This window comes from Heterodontus francisci, chromosome 18 (genome assembly GCF_036365525.1).
Source record: "Heterodontus francisci isolate sHetFra1 chromosome 18, sHetFra1.hap1, whole genome shotgun sequence".
Lineage (NCBI taxonomy): Eukaryota > Metazoa > Chordata > Chondrichthyes > Heterodontiformes > Heterodontidae > Heterodontus > Heterodontus francisci.
Window position 1 is genome coordinate 29,354,682 of NC_090388.1, and position 27,099 is coordinate 29,381,780.

General features: G+C 42.1%; 1 protein-coding gene across 1 annotated transcript; it reads right to left on the bottom strand.

Annotated features, from left to right (window-relative positions):
- Positions 1-2,173: 2,173 nt before the first annotated feature.
- Positions 2,174-3,347, bottom strand: myf6 (myogenic factor 6). Its single transcript, XM_068051214.1, has 3 exons — positions 2,823-3,347; positions 2,613-2,709; positions 2,174-2,423 (listed from the first exon to the last, which is right to left on the bottom strand). Exons 1-3 carry the CDS (start codon positions 3,345-3,347, stop codon positions 2,308-2,310), a joined length of 738 nt encoding a protein of 245 aa, XP_067907315.1. The 3' UTR covers positions 2,174-2,307.
- Between the last annotated feature and the right edge of the window lie 23,752 nt (positions 3,348-27,099).

The window sequence follows — 27,099 nt, forward strand, 5'->3', positions numbered from 1 at the left end:
TATAAAGGGTAGGTCATGCCTGATGAACCAGATACAATTGTTTGAAGAGATGACTAAAATAATGAACAGGGGAATATTCATGAATATTATTTATATAATTTCCAGAAGGCATTCGGTCAAATACCTCATAAATGACTTAGCTAAAGTTAGAGCTCATAGAACTGAGGGCAAATTATTTATCTGGTAAGGAGATTGGCTGTGTGGCAGAGGACAGAGAGTAGAGTAATGGGCAGGTACTCTAATTGGCAGGATGTGTCTAGTGGTTGGGGAATTTAGGACTAGGGGACATAGTCTAAAAATTGGAGCCAGGCCTTTCAAAATTGAAGTTTGGAACTCTCTTTCACACACATCAGTTGGTACTGGGTCAATTGTTAATTTTAAATCTGAGATTGATAGATTTTTGTTAACCAAAGGTATTAAGGGATATGGGGCAAAGAAGGGTACATGGAGTTGGAAGAATCACAGAATTGCAGAATTGTTACAGCACAGAAGGAGGCCATTCAACCTTCTCTTCCCCAAGGAAAACAATCCCAATTTCTCCAATCTATCCACATAATTGAAGTTCCTCTTCTCTGAAACCATTCTCATGAATCTTTCCTGCACCCTCTCTAATGCCTTCACATCTTTCCTGACATGTGGCCCCCAGAACTGGACAAAATACTCCAGTTGAGGCAGAACCCTGCTTTTGTACTCTATGCCCATTTTAATGACGTTTAGGATGCTGTATACTGTGTTAACCATGTTCTCAACCAGTCCTGCTACCTTCAATGATTTCTGCACATAGACACCCAGGTCCCTCTGCTCCTGCACCCATTTAGAATTGCATCCTTTATTTTATATTGCCTTTTTGTGTTCTTCCAACCAAAATGAATTACTTCACACTTCTCTGCATTAAATTTCATCTGCCACTTGTCTGCCCATTCCACCAACCTGTTTATGTCCTTTAGAAGTTCTACACTATCCTCCTCACAGTTAACAATGTTTCCAAGTTTTGTTTCATCCACACATTTTTAAATTGTGCCCTGTACACCAAGGTCTAGGTCATTAATATATATTAGGAAGAGAAGGGGTCCTAACACCAACCCTTGGGAAACATCCAGTTAGGTCACAGATCAGCCAAAATCTCATTACATTGTAGAACAGGCGGGAGGGACTAATTGGCCTACTCCTGTTCCTATGTTGTTAATATTTTGACATCAAATATTACTATTCTGCTGGTTCCACCCACGTTGACCAAGTTGTCTTAAACATCCAGGATTAGTTCCGCATGTTCGTTCGGCAAGTTTGGTCTTTGCTGTGATCAGATGATTGCAGGCAATGCGTTCTCACGTTTATAAGTTGTGCTGCTTACCATATCGCTTGGGAAAAGTATATTTGCCTGCTCTCAAGCTATATTTTTCAGTTGCCCAATGACCAAATATTTGATTATCCTCATCGGGCAAGGGTGGTGGAAAGGGGGCACATGCCAGACTCACTAATCCAATACCTGGGGAAGCAAATAGTACAACTCGCCAGTTTAAAGCTGGTTTATTTACTCGGCATGTGCTGCTTTCTGTTTTTTCCTGGTGCATCGGAAATATTAACAACTAGGGTCCGGTGACAGTGTAAACGAAATTAAGAACGGCAACAGTTTTACGAAAATAATCTAAACACACACTATTGGCTTACAGTAGTAAAAATAGATCAGTTTGCAGCTAGAATTTTGAACATTTATGTTTATCCAAATTTATTATCTGTGAGTATATGAAACCATCTCACAGTTACCATTACACTTTGCAGCTGCGTACTGGGGTTTTCGAGCGTTACAGAAACCGTACAGTAGAACTGACCCCAACTGACATTATACTGGCGAGTCTTTATCATTCTGCAACTGTCTGTAAATCGTCGCAAAACACGTCGCCCAGACATTTTGGAAACATCGAATAAAGACTTTTTATTCTGTTTTTACAACGAATGCTAAACATATATTGCTTAAAACAAACAAAAATATATCGTATAAAATTACGAAACTTGTTACTGGATATACGCAAGCGAAATTTTTACAAACATATTTACAACTTGCTTATGGCATTCAAACCTTTACTTTAGAATTAGTCTTGGTCAAATAACTCGTTACATTTTTGGCCTTTTCCTTCTACTTAAGGGAATGATTTTCTTTCCAAAAATCGACACATTCAAATGGTATTAAAGTATATTGTCTAGGTACAACACGGCAAAAAGTTATTGGGCAGCAAGTACAGTTATGCGAACCATCACCATAATTATTGTATAAATTTAGTTCAAGCTTATCGTTTGTAATAAATCATATTACTTTGCATTTGAGTCTTGGGTATATAGTGCAGTGGATTCGTCCGTTGAAATACTGTCTACTATTGAGCTCAAGTAATGAAGACTGCTGGTGCCTGATGATTCCGAACTATTTCCTGGTTAAAACAAAACATTCAACACGTCAAATAAACATTTTTGAAACTGTTTCCATTTGGCTAATTATTGACATTGTGCTGGCTGATAGTTTCCTGTGAGTTATATAATCGGAGTAACTGAAGCCTCACTGAAAATATCATTTAATTTCTATGGGTGAATGAATTAACAATTGATAGAAGAGCATTTACCTTCTTTGTGGAGTTTATTTGGGATATTGGAATGATCAGACAAATTCCCCCATTCTGAAGGACAGGTGTTTGTTCCCCAGCAATCTGCAGTGGTTACCTGGAAAGAAATGTCGAAGGGGTTAAGATACCTGAACATCCTGAAACAGCCACCCTGTAAATGACCAGATGCAGTAACACGATTGGTAATTTCGATGGCTGTGTGCCGCTTACCATTGAATGAGAGCTTTTGCAGCCGTTGGTCGGGTCCACGTTCTCCTGCATTTTCTCCTGTTGGTCAAAGCTATGCAGCAGATCCTGGAGTTTCTCGATGTAATGAATGGCACTGCGGAGGATCTCCACTTTGGGTAGTCTCTGGTTCGGGTTTGGCACCGTCCGCCGTTTTAGCGCCTCGAAAGCCTCGTTGATTTTTTTGAGCCTCCTCCTCTCCCTGAGAGTAGCCGCCTTCCTCCTGTCGGTCGTGGCCGATTTCCGCTTGCACGCTTTACAAGCCCAGATTAGGCACTGGCCAGGGCAGTGAGACTTCAGGCCGGGCGGAGCATACACGTGCTCCTCTCCGCCACTGTCACAGCTTGGTTCGGGTTGGTTTGCGTCTCCGACTGGAGACAGGCCGTCCTCGCTTCCCGGATAGAGGGGTGACACCCCAGTCCCATCCAAATGTGGAAAAACCATGTTTTCACTAACCAGATATCGCTGATCGTGGTAGTAAAAGGGGTTGGTTTCAAACATCTCCATCATTGTCGATCCTGTCCGTTTATGTCGGTGATTGCGAATATGTGTGTGCGTATGTGAGAGACAGTGGATCAAAAGCTGCAGAGGGGTCTGGATGGCATTTAAACAGTTGGATGACAAGTCCCTGAGCTATATATACATACATACATATATATATAGAAGCAGGTGAAATTCTATCCAACATTTAGCTGTCGCTGTGCATCAAACTCTCAGGACTTGTCTTACCGAGCTGTCTGGGTGCTGTCATTATTACAGCGTTTCTATTTTAGAAACGCAACTTTTCCGAAGATAGAGAACCACGTTTTAATGTCTTCTGTGATAACCGAGTATTCTATCTCCGGGAGAGAACCTTCTGTATTGAGGATTTCCTTTCAACGTCCAGTGAATTCGATTCTGAATAAAATCGGTTATTTCCTGCCTTACTTGTTAGCTTGTTAAAAGTAAAAAATGCTAGCCGCTGAGCGTTATGCGCATATGCTAACTGGTATTTAATTAATATTATTTGGAGATGTTTAGTGCACCCATATTCTTAGATTTAATGTTACGCACGTGTTAAAAATGAAGTGGCTTGACACCTGTTGAAGGATCCCAGAGCAAAGTGAAGATGCAGGTATGTTTAGTACCTCGTTAATAATGAGTGAAATCGCATAAAACCCAGGCAGTTTTAGAGAACCTGCTGGAATTCATAAAAAATCTGATGGTTGCCGTAACATCATTTTATGATGTGGCACATCACAAAACATGTTTTATCCTTGGATACTTGTCAAAATTAAAGTTCTGCCCTGTCTTGTTTGTGATTTAAACACAGCGATCTTGGAAGTAAGATCACTGTGTTATATTGCAACATAAAACCCATTTTCTCCATATTATGTTATAATTAAATATTGCAGCCACTGTGTTTGACTTCCTTTTTTCATGTCATGATGCAATTACAATATTTATATCAAGAAATAATTTCTGATTTGCAAATTGAGTTGCCCGGGGACAACTTGAAACAGCTCAGTTATCATTTTTGCAACTCTCCAATGTATTGGACCTACCTTGCAAAGAAAGTACAAGTGATCTAGTGGAAGCCGTAAAGAGAATGATAGATCTGGGCGAGCTGTGGTGTTGTGGGTGGCTGAGGCACAAATTTCTCGCTGGCAGGTGCTTGCGAACCTGTGTCAATTTCTTCATTGATAAACAGTCGCGACTGAAAAAACACCCAACATTTCCTGAGAGATTCCGTTGGACAACACCGAGGGACGGCCCATCACCCCGCAGGCAGTCAACACTCTGTTACTGAGTGCAACATGTTCTGTCCTGACATCGAGTCGGGCATTAATTGGGTAACAACCGGTCTGTAATTGTAAATATAAACCTCACTGTTAAGCGAGTGCGATTCTCTGCTAATGCTCTTTTCATCTCAATTAAATTAAGCTACCAATGGTCCGTAAAGTCACAATCAAATGCTGCAGGATATGATTTATATCACATTATTGGATTGATCATTTTATGAGATACAAGTAATATTCAGTTTCAAGGCTCCAATTTCTCACTGTGACATAGGAGGGTGGGAGTGCAAAGAGAAAGCATAAGAGTGCATTTAATTTTCTGTGTGAGGTAAGGAGCTCCACAGTTTGAAGTCCTTCGAAAGAGACATGCCTTTCTACATAATTTTATTGTATTTTCCGTAAAATAAATTTTAGGGAAATAATACTAAAATCTGCAACAGTGTCTGTTTTGAATTTCGGGTGATGGTTCTTACTGTGCATGTATATGTGTAATACATCTATGACTGCAATTACTCAATTCATTGGGAAGGAAATATATTTTTCATGCTTATGAATTAAATTCAGTATCATTCTGTCATAAATGTGAATTCGATATTTAATACAACGTTTTGTCTGTGATATTTCATGGTATTTTCAGCGTCATTTTAGTATTTCTAAAAGGATGACGTGGAATGTGTTAAGTACTATTGCAATATTAATAATAAATCAGTTCCAGAAGGAGGCCATTCGGTCTCTTGTGCCTGTGCTAGCTATTTGAACAGGTCGGTCAATTTAATCTCACAGCCCAGTTTTTCCCTATAATTGTGCAAATTAATCCTCTTCAAATACATGCCCAATTGCCTTTAAAGGTTACTATGGAATCTGATTCCAGGAAACTTTCAGGTAGTGTGTTCCAAATCTTAACAAACCTTTGTGTTACGAAGTCATACCTTTAAAATGATTTCCAAAAGAGCTGAAGAGGAGGTGAAAAGAAATTTCTTCACACAGAGGTTTCTTAAGATCTGGGACACACTACCTGAAAGTCTCCTGGAATCAGATTCCATAGCAACTTTCAAAAGGACATGTACTTGAAGGGGATTGATTTGCACAGTTAACTGGGGTTTGGGATTAAATTAACCAGCTCTTTCAAAGAGCTGGCAAAGGCATAACAAACTGAATGGCCTCCTTCTGTGCTGTAAGATTCTATGATTCTATTCTATAACAATGAGCTAAATAACCAGTTAATCTGTTGTTGGTGATGTTGATTGACAGATTGATGTTGACTATAGATTATGTATGACTTTGGCACTTATGAGCCACACAATTCGACACCTTGCACTAGTTTATTTTCTTTGTTACAATGTCATCATCAGCATTTTTCAGAAACATTGCATTACCTGCAATGATTACCTACAATGAGGATAAAACATTGCCTACCTACAGCCAATTATCCCAGAACTGACATCAGCACACTAGAACTGATTTATTATTAATATTGCAATAGTGACTTAACAAATTCCATATCATACTTCCTGAATTGCTAAAATCTCTCTGAAAATAACATGAAATTTCACAGACAAAATCTTTGTATTGAACCATGTGCCAGAGGAAACAGTTTTTCTCTACTTGCTCTATCAAAACCCCTCATAAATTTGAATACCTCTATTAGGTCTCCCCTTAGCCTTCTCTGCTCAAAGGAGAACAATCCCAGCTTTGAAGCCTTGAAAACCTTTGTAAAGAGTAGCTCCCCGAATGGTACACAATGCTCTAGTTTATTCACGAGTGCTTCATTGATTCACAGGTATGGTAGCATTGTGGTTATGTTACTAAGCTAGCATTTCAGAGACCTCGACTAATAATCTGTAGATGTGAGTTCAAATCCCACCACAGCATTTGGGGAATTTGAATTCAGTTGGTTAAATAAATCTAGGTTAAAAAGCTATTATCAGTATTGCTGATGATGACACTATTGGATTTTGTAAAAACTCAACTGGTTGACTAATGTCTCTTCTAGGTCCATATGTGACTCCAGAACCACAGCAATGTGGTTGTCTCTTAACTCTCCTCTGAAATGGCCTAGAAAGCCATTTGTAGCAAAACTGCTATGAAAAACTATAATCCACATAGACTGCAGCAGTTTGAGAAGACGGCTCACCACTACCTCAAGGGCAATTAGGTATGGGCAATAAATGCTGGTCTTACCAGTGACACCCACATACTGTGAATGAATAAGAAAAGGTTGAGGCCTAACCAGTGATTTGTAAAAGTTTAGCATAATTTCCTTGTTTTTTCATTCAGTGGCCCAATTTACAAAGCCAAGTATCCCATACGCATTCATAGCTGCCTTATCAACTTGCCCTGTCACCTTCAAGGATTTGTGAATATGCACTCCCAGGACCCTCTGCTCTTGCATCCCCCTCAATATACTGCCTCTCAATGTTGTTTCTCCCAAAATGCATCATTTCACACTTATCCATGTTAAATTACATCTTCCACATGACTGCCCATTTCACTAGTCTCTCTATGCCCTCCTGAAGTCTACAATTATCTTGCTCAAGGTTTGTATCATCCAAAAACTTTGAAATTGAACTCTCTATACCAAAATCCTGGTTATTTATATATAACAAGTAGAGCAATGGTGCTAATACTGACCCTTGTAGGATCCCATTGCATACTTACCTCCCATCAGAAAAACATCTGTTCACCACTACTCTTTGTCTCTTATCTCTTAGTAAATTACATACCCAAATTGCCAGTGGTACTTTATTAAATGTCTTTAGAAAATTCATATATACATTTACTGCATTACCTTCATCAACTCTCTCTGTTACTTTATCAAAGAACTTCAGTCACATGGCTAGGTTGGAGAAGCTGGGTTTGTTTTCCTTGGAGAAGAGAAGATTAAGAGATTTGATAGAGGTGTTCAAAATCACGAGGGGCCTGAACAGAATAGATGAGGAGAAACTGTTTCCATTGTGCAAAGGATCCAGAACCAGAGGACACGGTTTAAGCTGATTGGCAAAAGAAGCAACACCAACATGAGGACAAACATTTTATGCTGTGATAGAAGAGAAAAAAATTGCAGGGCTATGAGGAAAAGGTGAGGAAGTGGGACTAGATGGGTTGCTTTTGCAGAGAGCCAGCATTGACTTGATGGACTGAATGGCCTCCTTCTGTGCTGTAATAATCTATGATTCTATGATATGAACTCAGATCAGGTTAGTCAGACACAATTTCCCTTTATCAAATCCAAGATTGCTGTCCCTTATTAATGCATGTTTTTCAAATGAGAGTTAATTTTGTCCTTGACAATGGTTTGTAATAGGTTTCCCACTGTTGACTTTAGACTAATTGATTTGCAGTTGTCCCTTTCCCCTTTCTTGAACAGGGGTGTAATATTTACAATCTTTCAGTCCTCTTGCACTTCCCGTGTCCAAGAGAACTGAAAGATTGTGGTCAGCACTTCTTTTATCTCCACCCTAGCTTCCTTCAGCAACCTAGGATGCATCCTATCTGGGTCAAGTGACTTGTTAACTTTGAGTGGTGCCAACTTATTTACTACCATCTTTCAATATATTTTTATCCTACATAATATCTCTACTTCCACTACTCTACTGTAACATTAACTTTACCTTCTTTTGTGAAGATAGATGTAAAGTAATTATTCAGTACCTCAGTCATGCCTTCTACCTCCACAAAAAGATTTCCTTTTTTGTCACTAATTAGTCCCACCATTCCTTTAACCATACTTTTACTTTGTATATGTTGTTGTTTGTAAAACCTTGTTCTACTTAAATTGGCTGGCTTGTTTGCTTATATAAGAACAGTGGCTACAATTCAAAAGTAATTTATTGGCTGTGAAACTGCTTTCTTTCTCTTGTCAAATTTTTATGTATTTAGGGTGTGGTTATTGAAACCTCGAATGAATGTAACTAATTAGAATAGCCATCAGCATAAATTGATCTTGGGTCATAGTGAAAACTGAGCAAAAACAAATCAGCAGCCTGGTTTACACACTGTTAAGAGCTCACAGGACACCAGTCTGGTATGGACTCTGTCTTTAATGAAACTGACTGTAATGGCTGTCTGCAGCCAGAGTACCTCATGGTAGAGGTCATGTGATTATGGCAAGCCAGGAGGCACATTAAAAATTTGCATGCATTATCATTGACACTGTGAGTTGCCCAAGTTACCCACTATGCACACAACTGTTCTCATGCATTAGTAGTTCGTCATTCTTGTCAGTCTCTGCATATGCATCGCACGCATAGTCCTTAAATCATGCTGGTCTCGTAATGGTGTGCGTGCGCATTGTCATTGGTTGCTCATCTGGTTGATTTTCCTTCTCCAGCGAGTGTCGTCCCCTCGTCACTTGTTGCCGCGGTAACTGTTCTTGTTCCATGTCCGTTGTTGGGTTGAGGCTGATGGTTGATCTGTGGTCTGTGCAGTTGGTGAGCTCCCATCTTCCTGATTGGCCGTCTGCCGTGAAGGAACAAGCTCCAGCTGTACATGTGTGCCTGCGGTTGTGACGGTATATCTGGTCCTTCACTGCCACCGCATATGATCGATGTGACAACTGCTCTATGCAGGTCCCAAGTTGCCACTTGGGCTGACTCTTGTTGAGTGTGTTGAAGGTTTGTACCCTGGCTGGCTCTGCAATGCTCAATACTGGCAATGGTTCAGCAGTTTTGTCAAAATGAAATTTGTCTTTCTGCTATTTCACCTTGGTTTTGTCTGCCCGCTCTGTGAAATCCGAGCGCTTGTTCCCCACAGCCTCTACCTCGGGCGCTTGAGCAGACAACTGCCAGATGTTCCCGGGCACCTGAGCAGATGACTGCTAGGGCTTTCTCTTCTTTGCTGCCTGTATGACTCGCATCACCTTGCGACTGGCAAAGGCATTCTCCTTCCAGTGCTGGCTCCCGCTACTGTAGGTCATCTCCTGGGTTTTCTCTTTTTGCACGTTGAGGGTTACCAGTTCAAGCTTTAAACTTGCTTCTGCTGAAATGAGTAACATTTGCTTGCCGTCTATGATCTGGAACTCCAGATCTTCGTTCTTGTCATTGCATTGGGCTCTCAGAGTAACTTGTCCTCTTGGCACTAGTATGATGTCATCATATAGCCTCAACCTTACTTTTGAGGGCTTCATTTTTGGATCGCCATGTTGAGCCACTTTGCACAGGTCTTGAAGGTCATGATGTTGCATGACGCACTGCTGTCTATCTGGAACTATATGTTGACTTGATATTCTCCTTCTGCAGTCATCATTCCAACAAGCACAAACCATTTATCACCGATTGACCTGTCTGAAGCAACCCATTGTATGTTGTATAGTGATTCGTCAGAATCTTCGGCTGATATCTCTCCAGTGGCCAACTGTACCTGCTTGTTGTGTTTCCTTCCAGCCAAAGATTTGTGTGCAAAATGATTCAGCTTCTTGCAGTGAGAACACTGCTCTCCCCACACTGGACATGCCTTCGTTTCCTGTGCATGATGTCTTCTGCAGTATTTGTATCCTGCCCTTTGTCTGTGATCTTTCTGCCCTTTCAGCCTGAAATGTCTATCAGCATAATACAAGGCCTGGTCTGTTCTGCCATGAATATGCGCTAGCTGCTGATTTACAACCTCAGCACTTCTGTACACATCAATCGCTTTCCTGAGAGTCAGTTTCTCCTCTCTCAGTAGACGTGCTCTCACAGTGGATCTCTTATACTTAATACACTCCTGTCTTTAATTAGATCATCTTTTAGTTGCACAAATTCACAGGATTCTGCGAGCTGTGTTAATGCAGTCACATATTGATCAATGGACACTTTTTCAACTTGGGCCCTAATATTGAACACATACTGTTCATAAGTTACATTCATTTGAGGATCAAAGCATGCCTTCAAGGCTTTCAAAATTTCTGCTGTCTTTTTTTTTGTTCTTCAGAGAGATTGAGGGTGGAATTCACTTTGTAACAGTCTCTCCCCAACAGTGATAAAAGTGTAGCTACTTGCAGCTGCTCTGGTTTGTTAATTAAATCTGTTGCAATTTTGTAATTTTGCCATTGCGAGTGGAAAAACTGCCAGTTCTGCTTCATAGCACCTTTTCATTTAGACTGGCGCAGGCAGAGGAAAATTTGCAGCCATTGTCTTACCCTGTGCTTTCAGCTGTTTCTTTGTTCATTTTCTGTGGCTTCCTGTGGCTTTTAGTAGTTGTGACCATTCCTGTGGCCTTTGTTCCATCACTGTGCTTCTTCACCACTCAATCTCAGCTCTACTCTGACACCATGTTACGAGCTCACAGGACACCAGTCTGGTGTGGACTCTGTCTTTAATGAACCTGACTGTAATGGCTGCCTGTAGTCAGAGTACCTCATGATAGAGGTCACATGACTATGGCAAGCCAGGAGGCACATTGGTAAAGTATTGCATTTCTATCCCAAACGCACACCACCTGGTTTTCTTTTCTATTACCTTTGGTGGAAAAGAAAATGAAGCGGTCTACAAAATGGACTGTTGATTTGCTACTCTCCATATTGCACCACCACCTAAAATGAATTCATACCCCAATTAAATCAACAGCAGCATCTTCAGTTTTTCCCAGGTATGCGCTTGGGCACTTAACCAAGAAACAATCCCTGAATTACATTTATCAAAGAATCATGCACTAAGTTATAACTTACTAAAGCCCAGGAACTGATGCCTGAGGTGATTCCTGGAATACAATCCTGCCTCCATATCCTCTTTCTTTCACTTTTCTTCTTCTTCTCAGATGTTGGGACATCGGTTCAGTTCTGCACAATTATCACAGTCTTTAGTGTAACTTGGTTAGCGTCATGAAGCCTCACATTAGCTAATGTCAGAGTTGCCCTAGATTTCAAAAATGCCTGGATAACTACCTGAGTTGAGACTCTAATAGGATAGCACTGGCCCGGTCTGCATTGTGGCTGTGGAGTGGCATAGAGAAGCGCAGTTTGGAGGAAGTCCCTATCATAACATATCACATTGTAACATTGGATTAGCTTTCAACGGCAAGAACATAACAAAGTAAATCGTATAGGAAACCTATAAAGGAAGATTTCTTGATCAACATTCTGCTTTTTCTCTTCTGATAACAAATTGATGTCTGAGGGATGGCTTTGCACCCAAAGCAGCATGCTGAAATTTAGTTCAGTGTTGACCTGGATCAATATTGGAGCCATCGATGACTGTTTTGGATGGTGTCAAAAACTGTGCTGCTGAAGGTGACGTAATTGCCTTAACACCAGTTGAGAACTTGGATACACTGATCACATAAAAATACTAAACATTAGGCGATGCTGAATCGATGATAAAGCTCAAAGGATGAACTGATTTGGGATTAATGCTGTAAATGATTGTCCAGAATGCTTCTATGGTGAAATTGACCTTGTGGTCTCTCTTAGAGGAATTAAGCTTCAATATTCATGTGTTTAGGACCCCTTTTCAATGTATGAGTTGGTTACATATGGTCATGTGCTGAGTTTAGATCAGAGCTCACACTTCAAAATATCAAGGACAATGGAAAGCAGTATAAGCTCGGGTCACATGAGTCAGTCACTGGGAAAGATCCAGGACATTTCACTTAGATTTAGCATCTGGGAGCTGGCATCAGCTAGTTTGGATTAGAGTTGACCAGAGTTGGACTGATCAGGGTGTTACACCAATGTGTTTTGTTGAATGATAGTTTTCTTTAATCCACTGACTGAAGATCTGAATTTATATATTTTTTAAAGACATTTTTAAAAGACAAGCTGCCAGCAAAGTCATCCTTTCAGCTTAAGATGATCATCTGGTTTGCTACACTGTATCCTGCATTGCAAAGAATTGTGAGGAGAGAGACAAAATGTCTGCTAAGTCTGAGCAAATTGTTGGAGCTGCAGGCTGACAAGTCTCCAGGTCCCGATGGACTTCATCCAAGGGTCTTAAAAAAAGTGGCTAGTGAGATAGTTGATGTGTTGGTTTTAATTTTCAAAAATTTCCTCAATTCGGGGAAGGTTCCATGAGATTGGAAAATAGCCAAAGTAACTCATTTATTCAAAATAGGAGGGAGATAGAAAGTAGTAAACTACAGGTCAGTTAACTCAACATCTGTCATAAGAAAAATGTTAGGAGCTATTATTAAATACATAATAACAGGGCACTTAGAAAAATTCAAGGTAATCAGGTTGAGTCAACATGGCTTTGTGAAAAAGAAATCATGTTTAACCAACTTATTGGAGTTCTTTGAAGAAGTAACATGTGCTGTGGATAAAGGGGAGCTGGTGGATGTACTGTACTTGGATTTCCAGAAAGCATTTGATAAGGTACCACATCAAAGGTAATTGCGGAAAATAAAAGCTCATGGTGTAGGGGGTAACATTGGTCATTTTCTGGTTGGCAAGATGTAATGAATGTTGTGCCACAGGGATCAGTACTCGGGCTTCAACTTTTTACAATTTATATAAATGACTTGGATGAAGAAGTCGAAGGTATGGTTGCTAAATTTGCTAATGACACAAAGATAGATAGGAAAGTAAGTTGTGAAGAAGACATGAGGCTACAAAGGGATATAGATAAGTTAAGTGAGTGGGCAAAGATCTGGCAAATGGAGTAAAATGTGGGAAAATGTGAAATTGTCAATTTTGGCAGGAAGAATAAAAAAGAAGCCCATTACCTAACTAGTTAGAGATTGCAGTGCTCTGAGATGCAGAGGGATCTGGGTGTCCTAGTGCATGAATCACAAAAGGTTAGTCTGCAGGTATAGCACGTAATTAGGAAAGGTAATAGAATGTTATCATTTATCGCAAGGGGAATTGAATGCAAAAGTAGGCGGCTTATGCTTCAGTTATACAGGGTATAAGAGACCACATCTGGAGTACTGTGTACAGTATTGGTCTCCTTATTTAAGGAAAGATGTAAATGCATTGGAAGCAGTTCAGAGAAGGTTTACTGGACTAACAGCTGGAATGGGCGGGTTGTCTTACAAGGAAAGGTTGGACAGGCTAGGCTTGTATCTGCTGGAATTTAGAAGAGAAAGAGGCGACTTGATTGAAACAAAAGATCCTGAGGGGTCTTGACAGGGTGGATGTAGAAAGGATATTTACCTGGTTGGAGAATCTAGAACTAGGGGTCACTATTTTAAAATAAGGGGTCGCCCATTTAAGACTGAGATGAGGAGAAATGTTTTCTCTCAGAGGGTTGTGAGTCTTTGGAACTCTCTTCCTCAAAAGCCAGTGGAAGCAGAATTTTTGAATATTTTTAAGGTAGAGGTAAACAGTTTCTTGATAAGCAAGGGGGTAAAAGGTTATTAGGGGTAGGCAGGAATGTGGGGTTGAGGTTACAATCAGCCATGATCTTATTGAATGGCGGAGCCGACTCGAGGGGCCAAGCGGCCTATTCCTGCTCCTAATTTGTATGTTCGTATGTTCCTAAGACACAGGAAGTTTAAAGCAACTGCCGTTTCTCTCAGCAAGAAGTGCAGAAATACTGCTAACTGCTATGTTTGAAAAACCGAGTGACTGTCATGTGACAAGCCCCTCCCCATCTGTTGTTTTAAGCTGGTGCTTTCTCTGCAGCAGAGGCGAAGCAACTGGACTCTGACATGAGCAGATCCTAAGTGGGGGTGGGGGTGGTGGTGGGTGGGGGGAGTCCTCTCTCTGTCTCTCTCTCTCTCTCTCTCTCTCTCCATTCCAGCTTGAATGCTTTCAAATCCCACTTGTTGACTAACCACCTTTGCATACTCCATCTACAATCAGAAACCCCGTTGGAGGAAATTATCCGCATCGCTATCTCCAAGAGACTCACCAAACCAGTCATCTACCTCTTTAAACTAAAAGCCACAGGACTACCGAATTCAACTAGAAGCCAGCTGAATCACCAATCTCTGCAGACTGTATACCTTTTATATGGACTCTAACTCAACAGATCTACTTTTCCCCACCCTGTAACCTACTTGCATGTGTGTAAACCTCTAGTGTGTATGTGTAAGAGTGAAAGTTGGTGCGTTTATTATTTTATTAGTTTGGTTTAGGTACAATAAAGTTAATCTCCTTCTTTGTTAACTCAAGAAAACCTGTCCAATCAGTTCTTGTTATGATCATAGCAAGTATGCAATCAAGCACCTACTGAATTGGCCAGTACAACCACTTTAAGAAAGAATTAAAGCTGTTGTGGTTCAACAAGGAGAGCAAAAAGAGGGAAGTCCTTTGACCCCTCCTCACTTGACTGTAACAGAAATTTGGGGGCTCATGTCTGGGATCAAACCCAAAGAGCATCGGGAAATTGGAAGTAGGAAATTAAATTGATCCCTAGCAATAATTTGAAAACTTCAACACAGGTTTTCTTGTGGTTTTCAGTGCTAGAGTACTAAAATGTTGAGGCTAGTACCTTGCTAGAACAGAGCGAAGTAACTTGGACCAGTTTAAAAGCCCTATCTGTTGAACAGTTGAGGAATATAGCTGGGCAGTTAGAGATTACTATCCATCCAAAACCCAGAAAGCCTGAAATCCTAAAACTTGTGGCCAAATTTAAAGTTGACACTGAAGAACCAGAGACAGACATAGAATCTGAAACAGACAAAGTAGCATTAGCTAAGGCACAACTAGAAAAGAGGAAACTAGAATTAGAATTTCAGAAAAGAGAGAAAGAAAGCATTTTCCAGGAAAGATAGAAAGAAATTGCCTTTCCAGGAAAGGGAGAAAGAAAGAGAATCCCAGGGAAGGGAAAAAAAAGAGCTTTCCAGAAGGAGAAGGAGGAGAGAGAGTTAAGGGGGCTTGATCTAACTGGGGGAAGACCCAATGCAACCAGTGAATGCACTGCTAGTGAGGGAGTTACCCCTAGCTCAGGACTGGGTGCTGAGCTCTTAAAGTTCTCCCAGTTGATACCAAAGTTCAATGAGGGAGATGTGGAAGCATTTTGCATCCATTTTGAAAAGCTTGCAAAACATTGTGAAGTGGCCAGTAGACAGCTGGACACTGTTATTACAAAGCAAACTAACAGGAAAAACCCATGAGGTTTATTCACTGTTGCCCGATGAGAGTTCATCAGATTTTGCAGTGACTAAAAATGCTTTCCTGAGTGCATATGACCTAGTACTGGAGGATTACCACCAAAAGTTCTGAACTCTCCGAAAGCAGCTGGAATAAACTTACATTGAGTTCGAAAGGGTTAAGCAACTCGTTTTTGACCAATTGATATAGGCACTTAAGATAGAGTCCACCTATGGAAACTTTAGAGAGGTGATCCTCACTTCCCCTTTCTATAAGAAACCATGTGAAAGACCAAAAGGTTCTAGGGGCCAGGCAGGCAGCAATCCTGACTGATAATTATACACTTATTCACAAGCGCCTTCCCCAAGAGAAGCCATTCCCTAGTCACCTCCAAAAACCTGAAAAGGCTAGAAGGTGGGACAGTGATAGGAAGATGGATCGAGAAGGGAGAGTTGGAAAAACAGAGGACCCTCCTTAGGCCAAAAATGAAGGTGCTGAGAACAGGCGTGACATCCGGAAGCATGGAGGTTTCCATTGTAATAAGGCAGGTCACCCTTGAGCTGATTGCCGGAAGTTAGGGGAAAACCCAAAGGTTTAGTCAGGGTACATCAGACCAGTGTAGGAAAAGGCGCCCTGTTGGAAAGCACAGCAGACAAAGCTGTGGCTTTAATTGCGGCAATAAAACCCAGTAAACCTACCACTGAGAGTACGGGAAAACTTAACAAAATCCCTGAGAGTTACCAGGAGTTTGTGTCAAAAGGAAAAGTGACCCTATACCCCTCAAGTGAGGTGAGAAAGCTCATAGTCAAACTGAGGGATACAGGGGCCACCCAATCCCTTCTGCTGGGACAAGACATGACCGTTCCCCCAGAGAGTGCATAGAGTGCTAGAGTGCTAGTAAATGGTATTGGAGGAAATTATATGCCCATAACCTGTAACTGTGGGGATTGTCCTTAGTTTACCTGTGGACGGTGTCAACCTGCTCCTGGGTTATGACCTGGAGGGGCTAAGGTGCTACTTTCCCAGTGGTTTTAGAGAGATCTAAAGAGGTCAGGGAGACAGAGCAGTTACAGGAAAGGGTCCCTGGCATTTTTCCTGCCTGTATGGTGACCTGGTCCATGGCCAAACAAGCTCCGTCAGAGGAGGCTGAACAAGCACTGCAGACAGATGACCCTACTGTCTGATTATCTGAAAGCTTCCTTGAGAAGTTAGAGAACTCAGTGGATGGCTTAAACAGGTCTTCCTTGGTCGAGGCTCAGCAAGCGGCCCAGGGTTAATAAAGTTAACACAGACTTCCCAAACTGAAGATGAAGCAGAAGGAGTTCCAGAGTGCTACTATTTAAAGGATGAGGTGCTGATGAGGAAGTGGAGACCTCCTCACAGAACTGCAGATGAAGATTGGACAATGGTTCACCATGTAGTGGTGCTGCCAAGGTACCATAGGGAAATATTGAGAATAGCCTATGAGAATCCAATGACTGGACATGTTGGTATCAGAAAAACCCAAGCTCGCATCAGACAGCATTTTTACAGGCCACAACTCCACAAGGATGTGGTGGAGTTCTGTAAGACTTGCCACACATGACAGGTTGTGGGGAACCCTCAATCTGCAATAAAACCTGGACTGCTAATTCCCATAACGGCTTTTGGGAAACCGTTCACCAGAGAGCTGGTAGATTATATGGTGGCCCTGCCAAAAACAAAAGGGGGTTACCATTTTGGATGTGGCTACTCAATTTCCAGAGGCTATCCCTCTAAGAATTATCTCTGCCAAGGTAGTTGTGGAGGGGCTAACTCAATTCTTCACCCAATATGGGCAGCCTGCTGAGATCCAGTCGGATCAGGGCACAGATTTTATGCTCAGTATTTTTCAAAAGGTCATGGGTAATCTGGCATAACCCAGCTAAAGTCCTCAACCTACCACCCACAGTCACATGGGACTTTGGAACGGTACCACCAGACCCTAAACACAATGATCAGGGCATACTGCTATGACTACCCTCATGACTGGGACAAAGGGCTGGAATTTCTTCTGTTTGCTACCAGGGACTCACCCAATGAGTCCACTGGCTTTAGTTCCTTTGAAATAGTTTATGGACACAAGGTGAGACGTCCTCTAAAACTAATCTAGGAGAAAGTTTTAGGACACAGGGATGAATCCTCATTGTTAAACTACATCTCCATGTTCCGAGAACAGCTCACAAGAGCCTGTGCAGTGGCTCAGGAACACTTAAAAATTTCCCAGAGAGCTATGAAAAGAAAAGGCAGGCAGATAAACCTGCCAAGGCCAGAACATTTCAGGCTGGAAACCTTGTGTTAGTGCTATTACTAATATAGGGAGAACCATTGAAAGCCCGGTTCAGTGGCCCGTACAGAGTGATAAAGAGAATTAGCCAGATTAATTATACAATTGACACCCCAGATCATAGGAAAAAACAAAGGCTGTACCACAAGAATATGTTAAAATGGTACCATAGCCGGGAAGGGGACAAACAAGCAAAACTCTGTCAGGCAGTCAGGAAAGAGGAGGGCGAAAGGAACAGGGAGGATGAATTAGAGGGAGGCCTGGAGGATTCCCAAATTGAACCTCCTACCGTCCAGTTAGCTAACACTGAAATGTTAGGGAAATTGGACACCGTTTTCTCCTATTCAACGCAGAACAGAGAGGAGACCGAACAAGGCTGCTCACAGCGTTTAAAGGGATCTGCAGGGACAAATCAGAGTGCACCCAACACAATGTGGATGTAGGAGAGACCTGTCCCATAAAAGAAAATCCCTATTGCTTAGGTCCCAGGAAGCTGACCCAGATTTGGGAGGAAATTCAGACTGAAATTAAAGATTTAAATTCTTAGGGGAGATTGTTGTGCATCTACAGACCCCACATGACATGCCATCGGATGTCATAGCACCAGTGTCAGAGGTGATTGCGCATGCAGAGAGTGTGGTGACATGTCTCTGTGCCCTGCTCAAAGATGACCTGCTGCCCATGGGCTTCAGTGGACATCCTATGCCTTTTGTCCTCATAGTGGCAGCAGTTTTCAAGGTTGACGCTTATGCAGCTTTTCAGGAGCCCGCCAAAGACCTTTGTGGAGTCACACAGTCAGCAGTGCACCACTGCATCAGGGAGGTAACCAATGCCCTCACCAGAGGGCCAATGAGTATGTCCGCTTCAGGACGGACTCTTACAGCCAGGCCCAGAGGGCCATTGGTTTTGGCACCTTTGCCAGAGAACCATAGGTTGTGATGTTCATAGACTGCACTCATATGGCCATCAGGCCTCCTGCCAGGCTACCACCTGCAGACGTCACCATTAAAGGAATCTTCTCAATCTACGTGAAGCTGGTAAGTGATCACCGCAGATGCTTCATGCAAATTTGTGACCGTTTCTCAGGTAGCTGCCATGACACCTGGGACCTGCGCCAGTCCCAGCTGCCACCGCTATTCACTGAACTGTCTCAGGTGGCTTCTTGGAGATAAGAGCTATCCTTTGCAGACATGGCTCCTGACACCAGTAAGAGACCCCACCACTGCTGCAAAAGAGAGATACAATGCCAGCCACTGAGCTACAAAAGCCCCATTGAGCAGGAGATCAGCATGCTGAAAGAGCGCCTCCAATGCCTGGATGTATAGGGTGATGCCCTGTACTACGGGCTGAAATGACCAGCTCCTTTCATTGCTGCTCTGCACAACTACGCACCCAATAGGGCCAGGCCTGACATGATGAGAAGAGATGTCAACAGGATTCCTCCTCAGACTATGAGGACGTTGAGGACCTACAACATGAAAGATGCATGGAAGGGCAGATGGCACCCAGGCTCTGCACGCAGGGCTAGCAGTGAGCTAGGGATGTATGGCAGTGGCCTATTAGACAAAGGCTGTTTGCTCCTTAGGAACCGACATGAGCTCTGCAAGCCACACATCAGCCTCGCTCACCGTCTGTGCACCAGTCCACATCTGCAGCATCCCTGTGTAAACCATTAGAGGTAGCAACTGACTGAGCCAATGTCCATGTCACTGCATCTGTGGAGATGCTCATGAGTAATGGTGGCATGGTAATGATGTTATTGCATACGTTGGCTCTCCTGAAGGGCCAACAATGCAAAGGTATGTGACATTGGCGCTACATGCTGGCACACATCATTCACACAGAGAAAAGGACACACATGTTGGTGAGGAACATTTAGTGAAAGATGTATTTACATTGCAGTGACATTTCCATTTGTGTCAGTGTGTTCTCTGTAAATGGAGAGGTTGCCCCTTCTTGGTGCAACCTCTGCACTAGCAGCCTGACTGGAGGAAGGCTGCTGACCTGATTGCCCTTTGACTGTGAATGACTTTGGCGCTCGTACCCTGTGCACACGTGACCTAGTGGGTCTGGCTGGCTGGAGGAGTGCTTGTTCATCCCCTTCCAGCATTGGACCATTTGGCAGTGGATGGCCCCACGACTCTTCACCTCCTCTGCAATCTCCAGCCAGACTGCCTTGTTCAGCCAGGAGGGCCTCTTCTTACTGTCACTGGTGAAAAGGACCTCCTGCCTTGCCCGCACAGCCTGGAGGAGAGTGAGCAGGGAGGGATCGCTGAACTGTGGGGCCACCGTAGAGTACCCCACTGCCATCCTCGGTTTTTGGTGTGATCCTTTAAATGTAAAGGTGACTCCACCATGTAACTGCTCTAACCTCTGGCTGCAAGGTTTGTCTTGCACATGTTTGAAAACCAATGCAGGACTAGTGAGGAAATCTGTGCTGTTGTCATGGTTTTTCAACTATTACACATCGACACATGTTTACGAACACTTTGCTTCGACAGGAGCTGATCATATTTATTGGTGTAATATTTCTAGTTGGCAATGCAGCTAGAATATGACCATATTTTCCTTTTTTTTTTAACAAAGGCCATATAATTACAGTTACATGTATTTTTGCATAACAGTTAGTAGAGAAATGAATACAGATTCCAAATGCATATTAGTCTGCAGCTAAATGCTCATAGTAGGTAATTATTCTTCAATTATGGTTTTATTTCTGTTGTGTATTTGCCTGTGTGTGAGAGAGTGAAGGTTGGCACATTGTTTCTTATTTTATTCGTTCAGTTTAGGTACAATAAAGTTAACCTCTTTCTTTGTTAACTGAAGAAAACCTGTCCGATTGGTTCCTGTTATGATCATAGCAAGTAACTAATCAAGCACCTACTGAATTGGCCAGAAAGTATTACAAAAGAACAAAGAACAAAGGACAAAGAACAGTACAGCACAGAAACAGGCCAGTCGGCCCTCCAAACCTGCACCGATCTTGATGCCTGTCTAAACTATTAAACCTGTTGTGGTCCAACAAGGACAGCGAAAAGAGGGAAGCTCTTCAACCCCTCCTCACTTGACTGTAACAGGAGCAAGAAACATGGCAACAAAGAATAACTAGGGCAATTCAAAAAGAACTCATCTCTATGTAGGAACTGACTCTAAACTGTTTTTAACAAAGCAAATCAATGGAAATTACAATTCTTTGTTATAAAGTACAGCAGAAAGATTAATACTAGAGGAAATATTTTGAGGAGAGTTACATCTGATCATGTCAGAATGAATGTCAATTTCTGTTTGAAGCCTGGAATTAATGACCAAAAGTTATTTAAAGATAGTTTTAATACTAGACTGGTGTAAAAGTGCATGCAGATGCACGTCCCCACTCACTAAATCTCTTGTGCAGCAGGATATGCACAGAGAAAAGGGCAATTAAGTCCTTTCAACTCACATTAATTGCCAAATACTCAGCGAAAGTTTAGAAAAATGAAACTTCCTTCATGGTGGCAAATGAAAAAAAAATGCTTGTATTTTATCCCTTCCAATGCCTGATGAATATTCTAAGAAAGCAGTACAAGTAATAAGATTTTAAAAAATTGCAAAAGTGTTGAAATTCTGAAACAAATACAGCAAATAAAGTAAATACAGAACAATCAACCACCGTTAGGAGATAGAAAAGACAAGGCAATACATTTTTGAATAGAATAACTAAGCTGGTACTTGTTGTTACAAAAATTGTTTATTTAGTTGACCAAGCTACTTTATCTTCTTTAGCTTTGTGGCTCATTAGGAATAATACACTGTTTGCTTGGTGATCCGAATGCCAGTCGATGTGTTTCTTTGTTCTGGGGATGCGTGGAAGCTGACAACTCCGCATTTATTAGCTATCCCTGGTTGCCCTTCTTAAATTGCTGTAGTTCTAGTGCTCCCACCACAGTGTTGGATGTCAGAGTAATATATCAGTTTATATTCTTTTGCCCTTTACGAGTTTTATTTGACTAAGTCAAAAAAAAACTTCCAACTTGGTTCAGGAAAAATCCTCGCATAAATTAACGCGCCTCTACTGCCATTCAACTGAATGCTTTCTTTCAGAAATTGTTTTTCAAGAATTGCATTACTTTGAAAGAAGTAAGGAAGGAAACAACTTCATTGGACACCTGCTTTCCTCCTATTTGATGCACTGTCAGTAATTGGAGCAGGGGCTCCAACTGCAGTGTGTGTTGCATGAATGAGAAAGTCTCTTGTCTCAACTCGCTCCGATATGTTACAATTCCAATTTCAGATCCATGGCCGTTTCAGAGAGTTTTTCCTGAATGTCTTCTGTGATTGAGAATTGTTAACATGTGCTTTAATGTAGTGCACAGATTTTATTCCACGCTATTGTTTCAGCAAAAAGAGAATAGTAATATTTATGATGTCCAGTACTGTAACTTAAATAACTGCAATGGAAATTAGTTTGGGAACTTCTTGTGTTTTAGTTATAGTCCCAAAGGACCATAGGCATCTCTCCCCATTAGAGTTTTGATGTATAGCTTGAGGGTGTGGCAAGGCGAGAAAGCAGGTCGGTATGGGGATCGAACTCGCTCTGGTGTCTTTCTGCATTTTACACTGGCCGTCTAAGCCAATCGACCCTTACTTCAGCAAACTTGTAATATAAAGTTAACCGGCGTAGTCCAGTTTACTCGTAGATCACAGCAATTGCTTGCAATTAATGCCCGAGTCCTTCCCTCGCTGCCGTCCTCTCCAAATTATTAAGCACATCACAGATACTCATTTAAAATGTGTAACTTCGAACCGAATTTAGTTTCATTTGTAAATGCTCTAATTATAGTGTCAGTCAATCATACAAACCAGAGAACATTCATCTGGCTTCTATTTATGAAATCATAAACGAGAAGTTATTTGCACTTTTGTGAGTAACTATTTCAGAGCTAATTGATCCGGCATCCCACGATTCGCTCATGGTTCAAATGAACCCCAGAAATAGAGAACTTTCATTGTAAACTATATTCGTTAAAAATTGGGTACTAACAGAACTTGTCGAGCAAAACATTGGCTAACATGTTACAATATTTTGCACTGATAATTTCGGTATACCAGTGTCTCCAATGTCGATCCCAATCTTATTGTGACATGCTGGAGTTTTTCTTTGGGACGATTTATTTATGACTTTAGCAAGATACTTGCTTCTACTATTAATAAGCTATTCTTCTCGCCTGCCATGTTTTAATCGCTTTAATTCAGCGCTGAGCAAACGTGGAGGTGGTAGTGCTGGAAATTGGTAATTTGGATTTGTAGTTATGCAGAGTTTCTTTTAACAGTGACGGCTAGTCGCATTAGACAGTTTTAGCACAGTACTGTGTCTCTCAACATTAACTCTCTAGAGAATAACACCAACTGTGCAGCCACTTACACACACCAATTGTTCTTCACTCAATGGCATCATTCTACTAAATTATCAGCTGCTCCAGTGATATGATTTGAATGAGGCATGTTCTGCTAAACTCAAAATGGAAATCAAAGATAATTCTGTAAAGTGAAAGAATCCATAAGGCTTTTAAAGCACACAATAATGCAGTGTCATGGAGTACATAGGTTACATAAATCATGTGAAAATAACTGCAAAAAACGCGTGTACGAAACTTGCATTTTTTCCTGAGGTATTACATTATACTTCAGTACGTGTGTTATATATGTTACACATAACATCGCAGTCAAGTATTCTGGTTCATATCTGCTGCAAATGAAAAGTATTGCTGAAAAAAGACATGCTGTCAAAGCTTTTTGTCTTGCACTCATCAGGGCATAGGTAAGAATGCCAAATTTCAAAGCGAGCAACAATTTATACTGCATGAGAAAAGGGTGTTGGTTGATTGCCAAGTCAACTCTGATTGGTGGAGACATTGCCATGGAGAATGCAACAGGGAGCTATTGTCCCCCATGCTTTTGTTTAATTCAAAAAAGGCTCAACGCCAAAGAACAAGAACAAAGAACAGTACAGCACAGGAACAGGCCATTCGGCCCTCCAAGCCTGCGCCGATCTTGATGCCTGCCGAAACGAACACCTTCTGCACTTCCGGGGCCCATATCCCTCTATTCCCTTCCTATTCATATATTTGTCAAGATATCTCTTAAACGTCGCTATCGTATCTGCTTCCACCACCTCCCCTGGCAGCAAGTTCCAGGCACTCACCACCCTCTGTGTAAAATACTTGCCTCGCACATCCCCTCTAAACTTTGCCCCTCGCACCTTAAACCTATGTCCCCTAGTCACAGACTCTTCCACCCTGGGAAAAAGCTTCTGATTATCCACTCTGTCCATGCCGCTCATAACTTTGTAAACCTCTATCATGTCGCCCCTCCACCTCCGTCGTTCCAGTGGAAACAATCTGAGTTTTTCCGACCTCTCCTCATAGCTAATGCCCTCCAGACCAGGCAACATCCTGGTAAACCTCCTCTGTACCCTCTCCAAAGCCTCCACATCCTTCTGGTGGTGTGGCAGCCAGAATTGCACACAATATTCTAAGTGTGGCCTAACTAAAGTTCTGTACAGCTGCAGCATGACTTGCCAATTTTTATACTCTATGCCCCGACCGATGAAGGCAAGCATGCCGTATGCCTTCTTGACTACCTTATCTACCTGCGTTGCCACTTTCAGTGACCTGTGGACCTGTACGCCCAGATCTCTCTGCCTGTCAATACTCCTAAGGGTTCTGCCATTTACTGTATACCTCCCACCTGCATTAGACCTTCCAAAATGCATTACCTCACATTTGTCCGGATTAAATTCCATCTGCCATTTCTCCGCCCAAGTCTCCAACTGATCTATATCCTGCTGTATCCTCTGACAATCCTCATCATTATCCGCCACTCCACCAACCTTTGTGTCGTCCGCAAACTTACTAATCAGACCAGCTACATTTTCCTCCAAATCATTTATATATACTATAAACAGCAAAGGTCCCAGCACTGATCCCTGCGGAACACCACTAGTCACATCCTTCCATTCAGAAAAACACCCATCCACTGTTACCCTCTGTCTTCTGTGACTGAGCCAGTTCTGTATCCATCTTGCCAGCTCACCTCTGATCCCATGTGACTTCACCTTTTGCACCAGTCTGCCATGCGGGACCTCGTCAAAGGCTTTACTAAAGTCCATATAGACAACATCCACCGCCCTTCCCTCATCAATCATCTTCGTCACTTCCTCAAAAAACTCAATCAAATTAGTAAGACACGACCTCCCCTTCACAAAACCATGCTGTCTCTCTCTAATAAGTTTGTTTGTTTCCAAATGGGAGTAAATCCTGTCCCAAAGAATCCTCTCTAATAGTTTCCCTACCACTGACGTAAGGCTCACCGGCCTATAATTTCCTGGATTATCCTTCCCACCCTTCTTAAACAAAGGAACAACATTGGCTATTCTCCAGTCCTCTGGGACCTCACCTGTAGCCAATGAGCTTGCCAAGGTTTCTATCAAGGCCCCAGCAATTTCTTCCCTTGCCTCCCTCAGTATTCGAGGGTAGATCCCATTAGGCCCTGGGGACTTATCTACCTTAGTGCTTTGCAAGACACCCAACACCTCCTCCTTTTTGATAATGAGATGACTGAGATTATCTGCACTCCCTTCCCTAGGCTCATCATCCACCAAGTCCTTCTCCTTGGTGGATACTGATGCAAAGTACTCATTTAGCACCTCACCCATTTCCTCTGTCTCCACGCATAGATTCCCATCTCTGTCCTTGAGTGGGCCAACCCTTTCCCTGGTTACCCTCTTGCTCTTTATATATGTATAAAAAGCCTTGGGATTTTCCTTAATCCTGTTTGCCAATGACTTTTCATGACCCCTTTTAGCCCTCCTAACTCCTTGCTTAAGTTCCTTCCTACTGTCTTTATATTCCTCAAGTGCTTCATCTATTCCTAGCCTTCCAGCCCTTACAAATGCTTCCTTTTTCTTTTTGACTAGGCTCACAATATCCCATGTTATCCAAGGTTCCCGAAACTTGCCAAACTTGTCTTTCTTCCTCACAGGAACATGCTGGTCCTGGATTCTAATCAGCTGACGTTTGAAAGACTCCCACATGTCAGATGTTGATTTACCCTCAAACAGCTGCCCCCAATCTAAATTCTTCAGTTCCTGCCTAATATTGTTATAATTAGCCTTCCCCCAATTTAGCACCTTCACCCGAGGACTACTCTTATCCTTATCCACAAGTACCTTAAAATTATGGAATTATGGTTACTGCTCCCGAAATGCTCCCCCACTGAAACTTCGACCACTTGGCCATGTTCCTTTTGCCTGCAGAGGACAGGTTGCTGCATATGAATATATGTAGTTTCTAGCAAGTGTAAGTGAGCCACATTGCGAGCCTGAATGATAATCTTAAATTGACTGTTAGTATAATTCTTAGCATACTCAAGATTGTTCAGTAGCGCTGTCCAATCGCGGAATCACACCTAATGTTAGGCATTGTGTTCTGAGTTTTGCAAGTACAAGCTGGGTGAGTATGGCCAGTACTCTGCCTTTTGAGAACAGCCAAAGAGACGTGCTGTTTGATACAATCTGCCAGTTGTTGGGATGTACGGGATGTATTTACTGGTGCCAATAAATAAATATTTAAACTTATTCAGTTTGGGTAGCAGTCATGCCATTGTAACGAGATGTCTGAACACTTTATTCTTATTACTATGAGTACAAGATGAAATGTGATCAATACTTTCAAATTCTGCAAGGCAAATGTTAAATCTTACTTCCTTATGTTAGAATGTAAAAGGTGACTTTACTTGAGCCAGCTAATTCTTTCAACTATTTGGATACTGTGTGATGTAGGCAGGAGGGGAATGGGTGACCACCAGGCAGAGCAAGAGGACTAGGCAGGCAGTTCAGAAATCTCCTGTGGCTATTCCCCTGCAAAACAGGTAAACTGCTTTGGATACTGTTGGGGGGAATGACTTCTCAGGGGAAAGCAGCAACAGCCCAATTCGTTGCACCAAGGTTGGCTCTGCTGCACAGGAGAGGCATAAAAAGTGTGGGAATGCAATAGTTGTAGGGGATTCAATTGTAAGGGGAATAGATAGGCATTTCTGTGGCCACAAAAGAGACTCCAGGATGGTATGTTGCCTCCCTGATGCTAGGGTCAGGGATGTCTCAGAGCGGTTACAGAACATTCTGAAGGGGGAAGGTGAACAGTCAGTGGTCGTGGTACACATTAGTACAAGCGACATAGGTAAAAAAAAAAGGAT

What these genes read in the sequence shown, in the direction of transcription:
- myf6 (XM_068051214.1), bottom strand. Translation starts at nt 3,347, where the DNA reads ATGATGGAGATGTTTGAAACCAACCCCTTTTACTACCACGATCAGCGA. An exon ending in GCAAAAGCTCTCATTCAATG is followed by an intron (nt 2,710 to 2,822) that starts GTAAGCGGCACA and finishes ATTTCTTTCCAG; the next exon opens with GTAACCACTGCAGATTGCTG. An exon ending in AAATAAACTCCACAAAGAAG is followed by an intron (nt 2,424 to 2,612) that starts GTAAATGCTCTT and finishes TGTTTTAACCAG; the next exon opens with GAAATAGTTCGGAATCATCA.